Below are 20,520 nucleotides of genomic sequence, written 5' to 3'. Positions count from 1 at the left end.
TTATTTTGTCTGTTCAAGCTCCTTGCTGCAAGTGTTTGGTTTGTTACTCCACCTTTTTAGCATTTGTTCTTTTTGAAGAAGCTGCAACTGTTTGTTCTGTTTCTGATTACATTTAATAAATATGAACCGTAGCAAAAACGGGTGAAACAGATGAAGGTCCAATTTTAACCATTCACATTGCCGAAGGTGCTGTCAGTTCAGGCAGGAGTATTTGGGGAACAGTGTTGCCAGCTGTTGTCCCACCATGACACTCCTTACCAACATGAACATGAAAGATCAGAAGACAGAACCTGCTCTCTTTTCCAAATGGAGCTTGTTTTGCAGTGCAAGCGTAGCATTCAGTATTAAATGGGTTCTGCAGACTGTCAATATTGAATTCAGAAGATCATAGGAATGTGTTTGGATACCGAAGGAAGCTTATATTTTTCTAAGGTTCTGATCAAGTGAAATATTTTTGTGAGTTCTCCCAGTATACCTGCACAACATTTAGTATGAAGAGGCAATTCAATTTTTACATAAAAAGTAACAACTTTCTTTAACATTCTTCATCTAGTAGGCAAGCAAGTAAGCTTGTTAACGAGCAAAATGTACTTACTGTTTAAAAAGGAGTTGTGCAACTAAGTGGCTAAGATTTTTTTTTTTTCTAAACCACAATAAGGGGAGTAGCAGCTCCAATATCTTCATCTGTTACATAGCGAGGCCCCTAAAACAGTACAGTAATTAGTACAGCTGTTGTTAAATGCGCTGATCAGTAGTATATGCTTTTCAAATGCAGTTACATTGTGTGCAGTCAACATTTTCTGACACTTGGAGCACAGACTTAGTAACTTTTAATTTTCTTTATTTCAGTTAGACTGTTTTGAAGGTAGGCATTTCTGAAGACCGAGCAGCGTGTCTAGTGTTTTAATCACCCTAGAACTAGTTATTCACTAATGGTCTTTGAAAAGCACCGTAAAATCAACACGAAATAAAATACATCATGATGACTTGAAGAAATTGGTAGGATCTAGGTGTTTGGAGCTGGATGGGTGTATATTGGTGCCTCAGTCTTTGAACTGGTTTTGTAAGTTTATTCATTAAATCTTAATAGGTAAAACATTCTCTCTAATTAGTTGTAAGTAATGTAGATTTAGATGTGAGTCTTTAGCATCATCTGAGGTTGCTTTCAGAAAGCATTTCTTTAAGCATTCTCATAATTTTGGTAGAATACAATTTGTAACTGCTAATGAAGTCTCTTGTGATGTTTTTAAGCTTATGTGCATCATTGAAAATTGATGTAACCTTTTCCAGTCTTTAGATTCAGCAGTAGTTACGGGTTATAAGTCTTACAGCAGGTTTTATATACTAAATAGTTCTCCAATTTGATCAGCTGAAGCTTGAGTTAAATGAAAACATATTTTTCAGTTTTTGTTTGTTTGTTTGGGATTTTTTTGTTTGGTTTGGGGTTTTTTCTGTTTTTTTGTTTTTTTTTTTCAGTTTTCTAAACTAGATGGTTGTTTTCAACACCCTTCCATGGTAGCTGTTGCATATTGGTTTGGATTTTTTTTTTAACTCTCCTAATTCTACAATGAGTAGCACTGAGCCAATTCTGCCTTTTGAATTGATTCATTTTTCATGTTGGTACTAGGGTTACTAAGACAGTATGGTCTGCTGAATAGAACATGGAATGCCTTTTAGGAGAATGTGGTTTCTGTGGCAGTTTCTATTTGTGACTGTTTTCTGTGATGGGGAGCAAATTAGTTGTGTTGTACAAGGAAAAAAAAACACATTTGTTCGGTTTCAGGTTTGAGATCTTTTTGTGATAAAAATGAAATACCTTACTTATTGGATCACAGATATTTGTGAACAAACAGAATATATTTGTACTTGACTAACAATGCCAGCTGTCTTTTACATTTTCTAAGCAGTCAGTAGGAAATGTATACACATTTTAGTAATGGTTTGGATTGGATTTTTTATAATGGCAGTATATTGTGAAGTATATAACAAGTTATTTTATGGACTGTTAACATGAACATTTAAATAGAAGCTGATTATCTTTTCTGGATAGTCTAATTAATTGTGTGCTATGGTAAGGAGAGAGTGGAATAAGTTCTATAGTTTAGCCGAGACTGAGTTTGTTTTGTCATTTTAATTAATGTGACCCAAGCTGTGTAAGAGCTCTGCTTGACTAGCGTTTGCTTCTTGTAGGCAATTATTGTAATTAGCTGGTTGGCTGCTTGCTTTCCATCACAAATATGACTTGTCAGTTTAAGGTGTGCGAAGAAATAGTCTGGTGTATGCACAATAGTATTTGTTAAAATTTTGATGCTGTATGGATTTAACACTTGTTGAGAGCCTGTGGTAGCTACCTCTCTAAAGCAAAACTGAATTCTGAAATATTTGGGAGGTCTGGATTTTTATATTTTCTTTTCAAATCTGTGACAGTCTAGGGAGAAGTCATTAAATTCATAAATGTAAGTACAGTGAATTGTACCAGAACTTGATCTGTGCGTGATCCTACTGAATTAGTAGCAAAATTAATAAAAAGGACTAGTGGTAATGCAACACAAAAGCCTCGAGGAATGTGAAATTAAAGATTTAGTTAGATCAAAGAAAGCTGTGCGACTGGTGGTTAATGATTTAAATGAAAGATACAGATGCCTCTTATTTTTTATACTCTGCTGTTCTACTGTGGTAGAAAACATTTGTTAACTTTCCTTTTTATAGTGCTTGGAGGCAAATTCTGCTTCGTAGCAAGCAGCAAAAATGGCAGGTGATGGAAAAAGTGGGGGAATGGAAGAGAATTGAAACTTAAACAAGAAGGGTGCTGCTTTGTGGTAGCCTGAATCCATCCAACTGGGGACTATGGAGAGGAAAAGTGACTTTTTGCACCAGCTCAGGTGGTTGCTGGGTGCTTTGCCAAGCTGCTTCTGCATGCTAGACTGACAGAGCACCTTGAAAAAGAGAACAGTTTTCTGCTTGTTTAGCATTCACTAAAATGGTTCAGGCAAAGGTTTAAGTTCTGGGGAAAGAGTAAGGAACGGAGCAGGGCTAAATACTCAAGGACAATATAATATGATAACTGCACCCAACTTCTAGGTTGGTGTAGCCTGCAACGCAACCACTGCCCAAGGCTCCTGATGACTTTGTTCTTGTAGAGAAACTGCTTGTTTATGTTTAAAGTGTAGATTTTATTGAGCTTTATCCTTTACAATTTACCCTTTTATTTAAATAAGTATCTTTAAACACTGACAAAAGGTAAGGAAAATTTGAAGTTTGAATTCTTTTTTGTTAAAGAGGAGGCAACTTAAGAGGCAGAGGCACAACAGGCTATTTATTCTGCTTTAAGAATGGAACTGAATCTCAGACATTGTAAGGGACCTGCAATAAAAATGGTTCATCAACATTAACAAAACATTGGGGAAGATACACTAGGAAAGGCAGTCTCAATGTTGATGTTCACGTCACTTGTGTAAACTCTTATGTGAAACCCATTGCAAACTGGTTTTAAATTCAGTTAGGTTTTTCAACTGTTAGCATTTTTCTTACTTTTTTAATAAAAAGTTTAACTAGACTGATGAAAATGTGATAAGCACGATGAGCCAGCAGAGAGTAGGAAAAATGCAGAAATTAACATGGTGTGCAAGTTGAGAGAAGGTTCCACTAAGAGATGGAGATGAGCTAAAGCCTGAAGTATAGGAAGAAGGAAAGGACTCTCCTCTCCACTGTATGTGCGCTTTCCAAGAGATGACTGCAGAAAATGAAAAGCAAGCTTTGTAAGAAGCAAGAAGAGGACAAGCACCATTCAAGGCTGAGGAATGGAAAGTATCTAATGAAAAATTATCAAAATATGAGGAAGTGGTAACAGTGATTTTTCAGCAAACTAAGTAAATGTAAACTCTGCAGCTTGACAAGCAAATGCTGAGGTATTCATCCCATTCATATGTCCTCTTGCCTCTCCCTCTAATGCTTCGCTTTCAAGTTAATTAAGACATTAGTCCAGCTAAGAACGATCTCATACATGAAAGCTTTCTAAAGAATTTTCTGACAAAGTGGATCCTAGCTCAGTGGACCAAACAACTGAATTGATTCTCTATGAAGGAAACCTGAAGGGACTGATTAGAATAGTATTGGAAAAGTTTTGATGATTTTGGCCTTCTTATAAAACAGTTTCCAAATAAAATAATTTTGTTTGTTTGGTTTTTGTTTTATTTTTATATATTACCTAGTTAATCCTCTCAAAGTGTTCTCCATCACCAAGCATGATAATGCAAATGCAGGACATACTGTGCCTGGACAAATAATGACTTTTTTTTTCCTAACACAATCAGTTTGAACTTTCAGCTGCCTTCTACCAAAGGTGAATCATAGAGCTTAGAGTTGGCATGTGCTACAAGATTTGAGTACTGATGCCAGGTGCAAAAAGTACAAAAGACAGTTTACTTTGTGCTGTCCCAGGCACTGTGTGTTTTGAAAAGCAGTAAAGGATGCGAGAATAACTTTGTGGCTTATAGCCTTGCATTTGTGGAGCTGTAGTCTTCCCTGAATAGAATGGATTTAAGCTTCTTCTGTATCTGACTTGCCTCTGGCTTGAAATAGCTCATCATCTTTATTACATTGTAAGGTAGTGCTTATTTGCAAAATTAATGCACGATTATCCACAATAGGTAGATAGAAGTTGATGTATTTCAGTATATCTGGAATATTTCCACTGTGTCTGTTAGCCTGCGTCAGCTTCCTTGTGTCAGCAGCACTAAAAGGAGAATCAAATCTAATCTCATCTGATAGAAAATAACTTTAACTTAGTGCTACCAGATGGGATAGAAAAATTTGAGGCTTTTTTTGGAAAAATGATAAGGTTATCCAAGCTGTAAAGGATTCATTACTTTTTTGTGGAACTACAGTGAAGCTGTGTGTCTCCAATAACCGTGCTACTTCCCAGGGGAAGGGACTAGACTTGCATGTGGGCAGAACTAGGTGCATTCCAGATTTAATTCAAAATACATTAGGTTTTCTAGCAACTGTCTATTAGGCTGGCATAATTTTTTGTATTTCTGCAAGATACTTGGCAGTTGTGGTTTTACTGTTTCCTACAGGTGTGGAGTGTTGTAAGTGTAGTGAAGTGCTCATAAAAGTAACAAAAAAATCGGTCTCTTCTTTTGTAATGACCAGCAGGCTTCTGCAGTTTTCTTTTATTCCTAGAGTAGGTGTGAATGAATTGTGGAGAAAGGGATTCCTGTGAGATCTCCAGTAAGGAATGTTATTGGCACGAATGCTTTATCTTGAAAAACTTGGGTGTATTCTGTTGTCTGGGAACAAGCTCTTTGGTCCAGATCTGATTGCTAAAAGGATCTGCATTTCATGTTTTTGCTGTCTCTGTTGTTAAGTAGTTCTTTGCTGCTGTTCTTGAATGTGCATGCTTATGGGGAATGAGATGCTTCTTAAAATCCTATGCAGTTTTTGTACACTTAGGTTTTATTTTCGAGTCACATGAGGTCACTTGAACCAACCACCAGTTCTGAATTCCAATTAGGAAGAGGTTTTAGTTCCTTCAGTTGGATTGAAGTCATAGTCATAGATCCTGCATAGTTGGATGCAACACGCTTGCACAGGGGTTGATTCTCAAGGAGCTAGCCAGTTAAGGGATGATCTGGACCACAAGAAACTGCGTATAAGCATATTCACTGCTATGGAGCGCCAGAAGGTGAGTTTTCTATAAGTAAAATCAAGTGGAGGTTGCCACTTGAAAAGAAATTGTGAAGCTTGGAAATTTGTCATGGCATATGTGTTTCTGTGCCTACTTGATTAGGGATAGAATATGCCAGTCAATACTAGATTTGTGAAAGTTCTTTCAGCTTGTCAGAAGACTTTTGATGAATATGGCACACAAAATAGGTTTTCCATTTCTGTGAGCAACAAGCAATGATTTGTTGCTATGGTTGACTTTGATAAATTTCTGTCTGCCTTCAGTGTGCTTTTAACTGTGTGAAGAACCTTTCTGAGGTGGTAGAAATCCATAAGTTTTCCTGTAAGCCTTACTTGTGGAAAGGCTACTGGTTTAGTGCACAGATGTACAGTAGGTAATTCAGGGCACCATTTTCAGCTCCTCTGAGCAATGGTGTCTTCCACTAGACTTTAACTTCAGCTTCTTCAGTTGAAGACATTTTTTGCCATAGCCTGGCAGCAAGTTTCAAGATGTTTTATTTTCTTTGTTAGTCATTCAGTTTTTGCTCTTGCGATGATATTAATTTAGCAGAAGATTTCTGCCCTTGTTAGAGGCTGTTTGATTCTCTTGCCAACCTCTCTTAAGTAACATGCTTCCATTGCGTGTATTGCCGTTGCTCAGTTATATATTCTTTGCCTTTACTGTAAGAGAAGAGAGAAGCAAGGTTGTGGTTATGGCACGAAATAGAAAACAACATATGAACAAGGAAGTTATTAATTGTGAATCTTCAAAAAAAGTATTTGGAAACTCATCTGACAGGGCTTCATTCTACTCAGCACTGGTGAGCCCACACCTGGAGTACTGTGTCCAGTTCTGGGCTCCCCAGTGCAAGAGAGATATGGACATATTGAAGAGAGTCCAATGAAGGGTCAAAAAGTTAATGAAGGGTTGGTGAAAGGAAGATAAAGGCAGACTCTGTTCAGAGGTGCCCAGCAACAGGATCAAAGTCAATGGGCACAAACTGAAACACAGAAGATTCTCTCTAAACGTCAGAAAGTGCTTTTTTAATCTGAGGGTGACTGAGTGCTGGCACAGGTTGCCCAGGGAGGCTGTGGAGTCTCCATCCTTGGAGATATTCAGAAGCCATCAGGACATGGACCTTGGCAACCTGCTTGAGCAGGGAGTTGGACTAGATGACCTCCAGACATCCCTTCCAACCTCAATCATTCTGTGATTCTGTCAGTGAAGCATCTTCCCTCCCAACCTCCCCCATTGCCAGGCATTTAAGTAGAGTAAATTGTTGATATTGGCTGTGGTACAGTACATATTGAGGAAAACTTTTTGGTGGATGAAACTGCCAGAATGACCAAATAGTAGAAGTTACATTAAGTACTAATGAGACCTGTTTCTGAAGGTAGAAATGATTCCTTAGTTTGTCAATAGTTTTCTATATACACACCCAGGTTAACAGCATGTTACTAATTAGACAGTAACTAGATGTCCTAAACTCTTGCATTGAATAAGTTAATTGAAATAGTGTTGACTCAAGCTTACTCTTTTTACCCACCATAAAACTAGCTCTTGCCATCTTGGAAAAAACTAGCAAAACAGAGGAATCTTTCTCTTTACTGCTGGTTGACAGTCCTAGCTTCAATGTGATAAATTGATTGCAAGTTGAGAAGCAAGCTGACTTCTGCTGTCACCTCAAGGGAATTTACATGCAGAATACTTGAGTAGCACACCCTATTTGTGTCCCTTCGGTCCCCTCACTCTTTGGAATTTGGGTTGCTTGTTCCTGAGCAAACTATTTTTGCTTGGCTGTAACTTCTTGGTGAAATCTCTGTTCTGGTATCTGTTCTGAAACTCAGGCTAGAAGTGAATCAGTTATTAGTTTACTTTAGGAAATGACTGGCAAATAACCGATGTCTGGAATTAGAAGGGGTAAATAGGGTGGTGTGCAAAATGCGAGTTCTGTATTTTAGAGTTTGTTTCTTTGTAAACATCTGAAGTCACTTAGTAAAACTTGTTTTGATCCAGCTTGGATTGGATCCTGTTATTGGTGCCTGCTTTAAAATATGAAGATATTTGCATCTTCTTTTTGAAGCAGTATGTTGTCACTATTTGTAAATCCAGACCTGGTCTCGAGACTGTATATTTTATGATCTGTGAAATAGATAAGAGTTAAACTGCAAAAGGTAAAGGGAGTCTCTAAAATCCCTTTGGAAGAAGCACTGTATATCTTACCTTAGTAATAATTTCTTCCATCCTGGGTCTAGTAGCTCTGACACAATCATTTTATTTTTTTTTTTTCGCTGATAAATAGTCTGAATAATACTGCCTATAAAGAAGAGATTCTCCTTTTCCTCCCTCTTCTTCCGCTATAAATTTCTGACTTTGGTTGGACTGAAGTGGCTTCTTAAAACAGTGTGGCATTATTGTTTTAAATGTTTGGGTTTGTGCTTCACTGCCTTTTTAGGTATAAATTAAGATTCATAATACTGTTCACCTACAATAGTCTCGAATTCCTGAACTGACTTTTCAAGAGGTTGTGAAGAATGAGTAACAACCTGTGTTATTTCATAGTACGGTGCTGTAAGTTTTTTCTGTGCACTGGAGGTAGATGTCTTTTTCAGATTCTGTCCAAGGTCTGTAAGAAGACTTTTAGGGTAGACAGAGTACAGAAGTCAGGGTATAAAGGTGCTTTTTAAAAACAAAGCATCCTATTCCCATGTAAAAAACCCGTTAAGTCTAGCCTTTGTGAATATTGTTTACAGAGATTACCCAAGCTTTGATAGAACTCCTTAGCTAAACTTCATAGTACTGTAGAAATTGCGTTGCGAAGTCTTGCAAGGAAAATACTTAATATGGCTTTGATAAACATGAAAAATAAACTGTTCTTAAAAGTTGTTTATTCAATGTTTCCTGAATTTTAAAACCAAATTTAATTTTTCTCTGTTTATCTCAGAAGCAAGCTGTGTCTTACTGACAGAGGATGAATGGGATAGCTTTGTTCGCTCTTTTACTGACAATCAAAATACTTTTACTATGGACTTCTGTTATTAAATATCAAGAAAATGTGATTTGGGTTTTGAGCTCCTTTTGATTATTTTTTTAATTTTCTGCTTCAGGTGTGGAATATCAAACAGATGATTAAATTAACACAAGAACATATAGAGGCACTGCTAGACAAATTTGGAGGAGAGCATAATCCACCGTCAATATATTTAGAGGTAAGTTTACATTCTAAATGAAAGTAATTAGGTTAATTGTGTCTTATTTTAATCTTATATGAAACATTTTATATTTAAACTGAGAATACCTGTAGTAAAACAGAACATTCTCCTTATGTATTAGAAACTTGACTCTTTCCTTGGAGACAGAATGGAACCATATGGGATTCCTGATACACATTAGTAGAGGAAGATCAGTGGCATAGTCTAATGGTTATGTTGGTGTAATTGAAATATAGAGCGTTCTTTTCAGGTATGGGGCAGGGGGAGGATTTTGTGTGTATAATAGAAAAAGGTGCTCTGTTGTTAAAAGCAAATATACACGTACACATGGAATATCTTATAAGATTAACATTGCCTTTGAAGCAGTTGACTTCACTTGTTTCTCTTTGAAAAATAATCATGGAGGATGCAAAAAATGGTATTAATAGAAGGCAACATAAAGATGTACATAAAATTGTAGGGTGGAGTAATAGCTTTAAGCTGTGTTTAATTTGTAAACTAACTACAAATTTAATTTCTGTATTTTTTTCATCACTCCAGATTCATAAAGTTGCATTGACGTAGTACCATTAAGAGCATAAAAACGGCTGCATGCATAAGTGACATCTATTAGGAACTGAACAGATATCACTTGCTCCAAATCCTGCCCTTTTCTTGGTTCTCTCAAGCATTGAAATAACTGGAGGTTAACCAGACTTCTTTTGTAGTCTTTTTAATTATAATTGCTGCCTAAAGGCACTAGATAATTTAGAGTAAAGATCTTATTATTTGAGATACTTGTAGCTTTTATCTTAATATGTCAGAGCAGGGCACTAGCTTGATTAAACAAATGTTGACATAACATCCTTAACAATTAAGGTCAAATGAGGCCGTCTGAAGTTGCTTTATTTATTGCTGATGTGAAATGGGAATATTGAACGAGTGCTAATCACTATTTTAACCACTCAATGGTATCTAAACACACTTCTGTTTCCGCATTCTGTATGTCTGGATTTAATATTGCCTCACATATGTTGGTTTCATTAGATTGTGTATCAAATTGCAATAATAATTAGCTTACTCTACTAAGTCTGGATTTCAGGTAGTGAAATCATTAGTTCATTACAGCCATTTGTCGCTTGCTTGTATCTAAATTAAAACTGAGATCCCTACACTGGAATATTTTTGATTATTCTGTCATTGATTGATAGGGAAGACTGCATTTGCCATTGTAAATATGTAGTAGGAATTTATTACGCTGGAGTAAACAGTATGGTGGTTCTGAAATAGTCAGTGACTACAAACCATGAAGCTTAAAGCAGATTTGCAAGTTTGGTGGTTCCATGTGCCACTGAGATGAAACTGCAGCTCTGGCTCGTTGACATGGTAGGTAAACCCTGCCAGATGGAGCGGGGTGTTCCTCTGCTGCAGAGACTTCTGCTGGGTTACAAAATGGGTCTTGTGACCGGTAGTGCTGGTACTGACCAAGGAGCAGTGAGCCATTGGAAGGAAGGTGGAAGTCACTGGGATTCTGCTTTTTCAGTTGAATTATCCCATGAGCCAGCAAGTCCTATGAGAAGAGCCCACTGTTACTGAAATGAAACACTTTGTTTTTCCCAGCTATTTGCTATGTGGCTCCTTCGCTTCCTTTACTCGGGTACTTACAGTACTAGTAGTGGCTAAGCTACTTCCAATCGCTAACCTGGAAGGAAAATATTGTGGGTTTGTTGGATTAGTTTGCCATCCAGTTAGTAGATTGAACTTGGTCGTGATGAAGTCCAGTGAGTCCCAAGGCTGTGGTTAAGATTAGGGAAGGGGAAGAGCTTGCAGCTGTGAACCAAAAACCTTTGAAAATGGGGTGAAAGAGGAGAAGAACTTTGTCTTTGGGTAGGTATTAGCTTAGATTAGATCATCCTCAGATGGATTGATTGAATAGGATTAAATGCTGCAAACCTATAATTTGTTTAGTGTGTGGGTTTCCTGTGGTAGAACTGAAGTGTGAGGGAAAGAAAAATGAGAAATACATTACAGAATAGCTGATGCAGTCAGAAGCAAAATTACGGGGTACCCTTGACTGTTCATTTCAACCCAGCAGCAGCTGTCCAGTGCATCCTTTCTGTGCATTTCCCACCTTTTTGGCTGCCTTTGCCTTGGCCAAGAGCCTCTGTACAAAGATGCTGTGTGATATTTGGCCTGTTGCTCAGTTCCATACCTGGGCATCTTCACTGATTTCTGTGCATGACCCCACTTTCTACCCAAGCTTTCACATCTGTAGGTTATGTCTACATCTTGATGTTGTGGTCTGTGTGCTATCTCCAAAGTGCCTGAGCAGGAAGGTAATGTAACTGGTACTCTGTCCATCCTCTTCTGCCTTTTAGATTTTGATTGGTTTGGTGAAGTCTCTCTTTTGGCTATAAAGAGCAATATTGCCCTGCTTTTACTTAGAATCTGTATGGGTAATTTTGCTGGTCTGGTACTTGGACTGCATCACCATTCCCATTTTTTCCTTTCAGTGCTCTGATCTCTTTGCATCTTCCATGAAATGTGACTCCTGAGGACTTCTGTAGATTCTACCTGTTGATCATCTCTTGAGTGCTGTCAACAAGCATGTTGTCTGCTTCCCTTAGCAAAAGTTGGAATTAGCCAAAGCTAATTGCTAGATAAACACCTGCAAATGAACATTTTTGCTTTCACCCATATTGCCTTTAACTGTTGTAAACATCTAGTTTGCTTTTGTAAAGCTTTCTGCAAAACCATGGCTTTTTGTATACCTGTGAAAAGCTTGACAGCTATCCATCAGTCTTCTGGTATGTAGAGTTTCAGTTCAATAGGATTGTTGGTTTGTTTTGTTGTTAGTGGTTTTTTACTCCAGTCTGGCTCTTTGTCCTTTGTTTCTTACACAGCTTAGTAATTACATTCACAGAACTCAGAGCACTCTGTACGCTGGCTTCTGGCCTGTATTGGAGCTGCCTCTCTAGACCTGTTAAGTAAAGTTGGGTTTGAACCTGATGACAAAATTGCATTTCCATTAAAAGTGGAAAGGAAGGGGCTGGGGGGTGGAAATGCTCATAGGAAAGCTGAAGAACTGAACAATAGAATTAATTCTGAAAACTGAGTATTCAAAGGATGTAGTAAAATTGTTTGCACATAGAATATAAAACATATGCCTCACTAAAAAATAATAAGGAATTTATGCCTTAGTTACAGTTGTTCAAGAAAATAAAATCTAACAAGCTTTTTCTGTGCTTGTTTGAGGGTAAGATGGCAAAATGTATTTTTTATGGCAGACTTTTTTTTTTAATTCTTGGAGGTTCAATGTGTTTTACATCAAAAGTACTTTAAAACTGACAGGTGTTGTTGTAGCCGTCATTTCAGGATTCATCAATTTGCTGTGAAAGAGAAATGGATTTTTTTGAAATATTGAAAGGGATTGACCTGTGCTATGTTGAATTCAGAATATATTTATTCCTGCAGGAGAGGGTGCTCAGATTCAGGGGTATCTCCCTGCCTTGATCCATCACTTTGCAGCAACTGTCTTAAAAAGGTGACTGTAGAGCATGGGGAACAGTGCCTGCAACCCTGGGCAGGCTACTCTATGTGTAGCTGCCCAGGAGTGGAAAATGCAGGGTGAGACTGGAGGGCAGTGAGCAGCTTCTCTCCCTCCACTCGAGGCAGGAAAGTGGGGGATGAGGAGTGAGGCTGAAGCTACAGATGGGCTCCTGAGCATGTGTATAATGTACAGGGGTAGGAAACAAAATGAACAGAAGAAAGAAAAGAGTATTTGTCATTAACCACGCTGTTTTCTTCTAATTGTTGTAATTAGTAATAGCTTCAGGAATCTTATCAGCATTCTCAAATATGATCATAAGAAAAACTTTTCTGTTTGTTCTGGTTGAAATAAATAATTAATATAGTAAGCAATGACTGTATTAAAATGTAAACATGGCTTGTAGCTAGAATTCTTTCTTAGGTAATCCTAGTTCTTAACTACTTCGATCCCCTGTGCATGAGGAAATATCTTGGATCTAACAGACCCCTGAAAATCACTGTCAAATACTTCAAGTTTCTACTTGACTCAGTAGATGTAGAAATATCACTAACAGTATTCTTCTTTTCTTCTGGAAAACAGGCTGCAGGAGCTCCTCGGTAGGTTTTCCACACTTTTTCGAAACATTCTGTATCACAGCAGCTAAAAACATCAATGATTTTTGTCTTCCTACATAATTTCCTAGTGTGTTCTATCTGTCCTTGAAGTGCTGTTTCCCAAAATACAGTTTGTGATTCACTGTGGAAAAACCCTTTTCTTAAAGGTTTGTCTAAACATTGTAAATATTGGAAATCTTCACTGCAAAGAAGTCTAATATCATGATACTGGGGAAAGCTGGGATTCAGTTATCAAAAATGGTTAAAAAGTGCAGTTGCCTATTCTTCTATAAAGGCCATGTTTTGTTTTGTTTTTTAATCTCTACCAATGAAGTACTGATGAAAAGGATAACAACCTAAGTTAGGGAAAAGAAAATAAAGATCTGTGTGTTTTCAACTTAGTATTGGCAACGAAAGCTCTTTACAGACTGAAATGGGTTGCACAGATCCAGACTGGCCAAAAGCAGTCAGCTCAAACTTAAAAAGGAGAGATTGCGCTTAAATGACTTAATCAGATTTGTTAGCCTTTGTAGACTCTTAATGACTGTTCAGGAGGCCTTACCTATTTAAACTTCCAAAATGCGTTGTGTGTGCTCCTTGCCTTGTAGTTTTGTGTACAATATTACTTACAGACGCTGTATCTGTGAGAACTTAATTGAGCAGTATTAGCCCATTTGCATGTAAAAAGTTGTTCTTGTGGTGTGAAGTTGCATCCTGGACCTGTAGTTTACTTCAGTTAACAATAAAAGTGTAAGCTGCCACTTTGCTTGTTTTTTAATTCAGACTGCACACAAAATCAAACAGTATACAAATGCATAGATAGAATGATAGCGGTATCAAAATGAGTTTTAAAACTCAGCCAGCTTTCTAGCATTGTGTTGAAAGAGTCATCCTCTTTCCTACTCCTGCTCTTGGAAGCAATTTAAAATGAGAATCATTGGGCTAGAGGTATGTTTGCCCCAACTACTGCGATTTGATTTTTATTTTTCCTAGCCTTCTCTTTTCCTGGGCTATTAAACATATTTTTATTAAGAAACCTTGCTGTTGGCAGTTCTGAGAATTTCAGGAGATTATTTCACTCCTTATTACTATATGTCGGAAGAATCCACACGAGAGGTCAAATTAATTAATTAAAGAAGATTACGTCTTTGCTGATCTAAAGTATGCCGATTGCAACAACTGAATCTCAGGTTGTTTCAAGCTGTTCATGGGATTGCATGAAAATGCTAAGTCTGCGTATGAGCACTGGGAAGCTTGGTGGTTCTGTAGTGAAATTCAGATTAATTTTTACTAGGCTCATGACAGATGCTGATCAAACATGTTGGACCAAAACTGGAGTGCCTAAAGTTAGACTAAGTACAGATTTAGGAGTCTTACTAAATGAAGAAATCCTGACGTACATTACTATCTTCAGCTCCCATTTAACTTAGTGGGATTTGCATTTGATCAACAGCCTTAAAGGTCAGACATCTTTTAAATAGAAACACAATCTCAGTTTCAAAGACGAGGAAACTGTAGTTTAGGCTTTTAAGAGTCTTGCAGTGTGTGGATATGATCTATAATAGATTGAGGGAGGGAGAGAGCGTGGTAAAACCAGTTGGTCTACTTGAGTTCAGACTGGGTTTCCAACCAGATGTGTTAGGGAGCAGGGGAAAGGAGAAACCATATTTTGCTACTTGCTTTTGTCCCAGATTATTTTTTCAAAACGTATTTTACTTGTTGCTTTTTGTTTCCTTAGATGTTTTTACTAGAACATATAGCCTTGTTATGGTCCAGGAAAGCAAAATTCAAATGTAATATAAATGACATATAATACAAAAATATGCATATTTTTGAGAAAATCACATGTCATCAACTTGTCAACAGAATTCTGTTAGCACATCTGTGTAACATCATGCAAATTCTGTTGACTTCTGTGGTCAGTTTTTTTACGTTGTCAATAGGTTGCAACATTTCAGAAGTAAATTTAACTTTGCTACTCCTAAAGGAGCATCAGTTGTATGATGGCGAGTATATACATTGTATATAAACATGCCAGTTTTAGATGGACTTGGCAGTTTACCAGACCTTTATATGTTTTGCTTAGTTGGGCCCTTGGGAGCGTTCTCACATGTATGAGGTCGTATTATATGATACACATCTATACTGTTACACAATATAATTAAAATTATCTTATGATTCTGTTTTAGATAGCCATAGAATTATGTGTAGATTGACAAGATGTGTCAGTTTGAACCTAATAGCCAGCTTTTCAAATACGTGTTTTCATTTGACTTTGTTGTGAATTTACGGTATTTCACAAATTGGGAACCCTGCAGCGATACAGTAAACATAAATTTGTGGAGGATAGTATATGTTATTAAAGACAGTTGGTTTTGGCAAGTAACAAACAAGCTGGAGGAATTGAAGAACAGAAGCCTCATGACAAGAAGCAGGACAACAGCAACAAGGAGCGCAGCATCTCACACCTGGGACCAGGTGATGGTCCATGGGTACAGGTGGGTGGGTACCAACTTTGCAGGGAGAGGACCAGGGAAGGATGGTGAGCAACAAGCTGAGCTGTCCATCGCCCACCATCATGGGAACACCAGCAAACTGCAGGCTGGGCTCCGTTAGCAAGTGTGTAGCCAGCATGAGGAAGGTCTTGTCTGCCCTCTGCTTGCGTGTCTGCCTTGTGGTGATGTTTGCCATGGAGGAGGCTGAGGAAGAGTCTGCAGGCTCCTGCAACCTAAAGAGAGGGCTGGCCTCTTTTCAGGCATGCACAGCAAAAGGGGAAGAGGCAACATCACAGATAGCACCAAGTGTATTTTATAAGAGAAAAATCACCATGGGAGTGGTTATTGAGCCCTGAAACTGGTTGCCCAGAGATTATGGAGTCTCCGTGCTTCAAGACTTATAAAACTTCTGTTGACAAGGCCCTCAGCAACCTGCTAGAACTTCAAAATTTTTAACTCTGTGTAAAATGAGTTTTGGGACTAGATGACTTCTAGGGATGCCTTCCAACATTTTTTTTTTTTTTTTCCTTTTTATTTCCTCCTGTGATTCTGTATCAAGCTGACAGCAAGATTTAAGTTTTGGGCTTTTTTTTGTATAACCTTGCTCACGTCTTACTGGGAATATGTAAACCAAATGGATTTTATTCTAGATTTCATAAACATCTCCTTCTGAAATGCCTTTAAAATCTTCAACTTAATGAATTGCTTGAATATTCAGCTGAATCTTCTTATTGTAGATGCTTACAAACCTAATTTTTGTTTGTTTCTTTGAAAAACAATGTTAGAAATCAACCTCATAGTTGACCCAGGGGACCCTTTACTGACTTGAGCATTTGTGTAGCTAGTGATACCTGTCTGCTATTATGGCCACACTGCTACAGGTCTCTGTTGAAGATGGGCCAACTCTGTGGCATAATCTTTCTTCCAGCTATTTTATGATGTAGTTGCCATAGGTCAGCTTTGCTGTCGTGATACCTGTTCAATGTAACTCCATGGGATGATTGTATGTTTTGACTTGGTACTGTTGGCTGGGTAACATGTATGGGTACTTGTTATCAGCTGAAACCGCTGTCTGTCCGAAGTACTTAATCTCTGTGACAACAAGATTTTATTGGAGTTATTCTGTTTCTGCTCCTTCTGTATAAGAAGGTTTTGGTTTGGTTTGGTTTTTTTAAAGAGAAAAATGTTTTTAAAGTCTAACGATACATTTCTAGTTCGTTATATTTTATGACGCGATCTTCTCTTATGACATTGAGTAACCGGATAATACTTGAGAGCTTTTGTCTCCATGCAAACTAGAGAGTTTTTCATGCAGAATTTAATGGTACGTAACCCAAAGCCAGCAACAGCTCCCAGCTTTCCATGCTCATTGTTTATTCTCTTAAGGTAAATCATTTGACTTTGAGTTTGCATTAGTGACAGATTAAGCTGCTGGTGTAAACATTGTAGGATTGAGTATTTTGAAAGATGTGTGTAATTTTGTGAAGGAACTAAGCCCACAAGTATCCGGAAGCAATGTAATGTTGCATGTGTTCAAGTAGTATTTTGCAATGTTCCTGAGAAAAGGAAGTAAGTATTTAGAAAAGTATTGGTGAAATGGCAACAGTTTATGATTCTTAATTTTTGTTTACTGAGAATAATTCTTGACACATGGAACTTTTACTGGAATTTACATGAAAAGTTGATCCTGGAAGTAGGAGAGAGACACTTATGTTACTGTACAGCCAAAAAATGCCATTATTTATAATTGGGTAACCTTTCCATTTACTTTTGACAGTAGAATTTGGCTAGAATCAAAATGTTTTGGTTTTAAGTCTCTGAGTTTGGGGTCTATTTGTGAAATACTAGACATCTTCAGTTTTTAAAAGGATTAGTAAGTATTTCTCAGTTTACTGCAACTTATGTCCATTTATTAAAAATGGTACCTGTGAAATTTAGAGTTTGTAATTGTGATGTTCACCACCATTCTCTAAAATTGTTTTCCTTAGTCCTCACTGACAAATTATCATTTTCTTTTTTAACACTGTGGGGATGATGGCACAAATTTTGAACATAGGTCCATCCTGGGGAATGCTAAACCTTCATAAAAAGGAAGGGACCAACCACTGTTCAATTGACAAAACCAGCCTGGGTTATGTGAATCTGCGCATAAAACCCAGAGAAGTAAATTCATAGTGAAATATAGTGTCTGTGGCAGCACTACTGAATGCTGGTTATTTTTTCTCTTAACTTTATTATTTTTTTTTACACATGTACACCCTGCAGACTTTTTGGTCAGTTCAGTTCTCCTGTAACTTTAATTTGTAACGTGTTATGCACAGAAAACTTGAGGAAAGCTTTTTTTTTTTTTTTGGTATAAGTATCTTTGCCTTAGGTAAATCTCTGTTGTGTCATTGAAAATTTATGCAGCTTTGCAGCTTGACATAGATCTTGCTGGAGAACCAAGTAGAAAATTCTGTTCCCTATTGCTCAGATGTTAGGTTTATAAGGTCTTTGTTTCTTATTGTCTGTAAAGGTCTAACACATCCTTGATTAACACTGTTATGCTTATGTAGCATGAAACACACTTTCCGTAAATTATTCAGATTTTTGAAGATACTTTTTATTAATTTATGTGCTCAAGAAATAATTCTGATACTTGGATACAGATGGAAATTTTCTTGTAACAAAGAAAAACAAAGTTGGTGGAAACTAACTTTGAAAAAAATATATACTGATTACACATTTGTGTTATAGAGGTTGCCAGTGTTGAACTTGGCTACATTTATGGACAAATTTAATTTTACCTTTTTTTTGTTTAAGAAGCTTGGTCAGTGAAAAGTTAACTTTTACGTAAACTTGGTGGAAAATCTAATTAATCTCAGATGTTAAAAAATTCTTTCTTACATGTTTTTGGGTGACTTTGAACCAGGGCAAAATTAGTTGTACTCTAACTGAAACAATATTTTTTACTGTCTGGTATGAGAGGACAGTGACAGGTGAAGAATGAGCTAGATAAGCTGTCAGACATTAATTATTGCAATAGAAGTATTTAGCTGTCATTCCAACCGAATGGAAACTTGAGCTGTAGGACAGTAATTCAGCAATTCAGCTGACATTTGTTAAAGATTGCTGTCTTAAAAGTAGTTTTGAATTATACTATTTAGTGCAGGTGCTTTGAAACTGCAACTTATGATTTTGTTTATCCACTTACCCATGAATCTATTAAAAATAAGCTGTTGGTTCAGAAGGTTTAACACAGTGAATTGAAATCAATTTCTTTGTATCCTCCTGAAAAATATGACCCGACAACTTTGTTCATGTTCCTGGGAAATTTGAATTAGTTTAGAATGCATTTCACTTCATGTTCGTTCTGAATTTAGATTTCTGGTTTTGTCTGAGGCTATTATATCATTAAAACAGCTCTTCATCCTTCACAGGCCTATGAAGAGTACACCAGCAAACTAGATGCTCTACAGCAGAGAGAACAGCAGTTGTTGGAATCCATGGGGAATGGAACTGATTTCTCTGTCTCTAGTTCGGCTTCAACAGACACAGTTGCATCATCTTCCTCCTCTAGCCTCTCTGTAGCACCTTCATCCCTTTCGGTTTATCAAAGCCCTGCTGATATGTCACGGAATAACCCCAAGTCTCCACAGAAGCCTATTGTTAGAGTCTTCCTGCCCAACAAGCAAAGGACTGTGGTGAGTCAGTTTCTCTTCACATACTTGTAACCTCAATATTTCCTGTATCTCTCTCCCTCTGTATGCAAAGGTTAATTTAGGAGCTGAAAACGTACCTGTGTGGAGGTCAAAGAGGTGGCACAGTTGCTATTTGTGCTTCGCCGTGGTCGGCTGTTTTGATATGTTGAACGGTTTTTTTACAGGATTAACACAAAGATGTCCATTATAGCAATAATACAGAATACAAGACTTTCAGGAGTTTTATAACAATGAAGATACCTCAAGAAATATTTTTTCTCAAATCAGCTTTCTTGGATAAATAGTAATTACTATTTTACAATGGTTATAAGGGGGCAGGAAGCTCTGTTTCCTGTATTATACAAAATTATTGATTAGTTTAACCAGGCGTGATTGGAGAAAGTGTTTTCCATGTTGTCAAAGTTGCTAGCAGCAGTGAAAGCTTTACACCAAGTACCAGCGAAGGAGGGCTGTACAGAATCGCTTGAGTTTTTATCCTTTTCTTCCCTGCTCACTGTGGTGTTTCGTGTTGGGACCCTGATAACTGTAGGTCCTGTGTAGAGAACTGGCTAGCAGGAGGAACAGAGTTCCTATTAGGAGGGGCAAGAAGTGTTGCCATCAAACTGCTCAAAAACTGGTGTTCATCAGTTTTAACAATGTTACTGTGATTCTTAGAGTCATGGAAAAAGACTTTTTTCAGGCTATTCAATTGTCTGTTACAGACAGGATTTTTTTATCAGTTAAGAGCTGCCTACTGAAGAGCCTTGATATGTGCTTTAGAATAATACACTGCAAACTGTGATACATTAAATTACTGACAAGCCACTGTAGGCTCTATTTTGCAACGCGCTGCATACTCCTAATTTAAGAGGGAAGCTGTGGTTCCAGTGAAAGTGGGAAATGAATGGATAACACTGCCAGTGTCTATGTGAAGTGCTTTTCATAGCAGTCAGTAAGTTATTGACTGTGACTACCTGTGAAAATTGAGTTGCTGGCACAGAGGAGAAAACATAAACTGAGTAGTGCTGGGTGTTGGGGACATGTCCTCTCTCTTCCTCTGCCACTTGCCTTCCTTCCATTCTTCCCTCCCCACCGAACAAAAGGGATCATAAGGTTTATAGTGGGAACAACAGATTAAAAGGCAATTGTTTTCACCTGATTTTTTTAAAAAAAGATTGTTTAATTGTTAAAGATACCGCTAAAGATGGAAAATAGTATTTGGTCTTCGACCTAGAGAATGGGGGGTTAATGTAAACTATGACCGCTGTGCAGATGTACATTGTTAAGCAAGGTGTTTTTATTGTCTGCCTGTGAGGTATGGCTTGACATGTAGTACTGCTCGC

The 20,520-nt window shown here is 37.5% G+C and overlaps 1 protein-coding gene across 2 annotated transcripts in view; it reads left to right on the top strand.

Moving 5' to 3' along the window:
• The window catches only part of BRAF (B-Raf proto-oncogene, serine/threonine kinase), an 86,034-nt gene that overhangs the window by 7,560 nt on the left and 57,954 nt on the right, over positions 1-20,520 (top strand). For both annotated transcript variants that reach the window (XM_071798378.1, XM_065839960.2), the window contains exons 2-3: positions 8,776-8,877; positions 18,917-19,180. In XM_071798378.1, the coding sequence (XP_071654479.1) occupies positions 8,776-8,877; positions 18,917-19,180 (366 nt within the window). The remainder of the gene's footprint in view (positions 1-8,775; positions 8,878-18,916; positions 19,181-20,520) is intronic.

This window comes from Patagioenas fasciata, chromosome 1 (assembly GCF_037038585.1).
Source record: "Patagioenas fasciata isolate bPatFas1 chromosome 1, bPatFas1.hap1, whole genome shotgun sequence".
In the NCBI taxonomy this organism is placed as follows: Eukaryota; Metazoa; Chordata; class Aves; order Columbiformes; family Columbidae; genus Patagioenas; species Patagioenas fasciata.
This window is presented reverse-complemented; position numbering and strand designations above follow the sequence as displayed.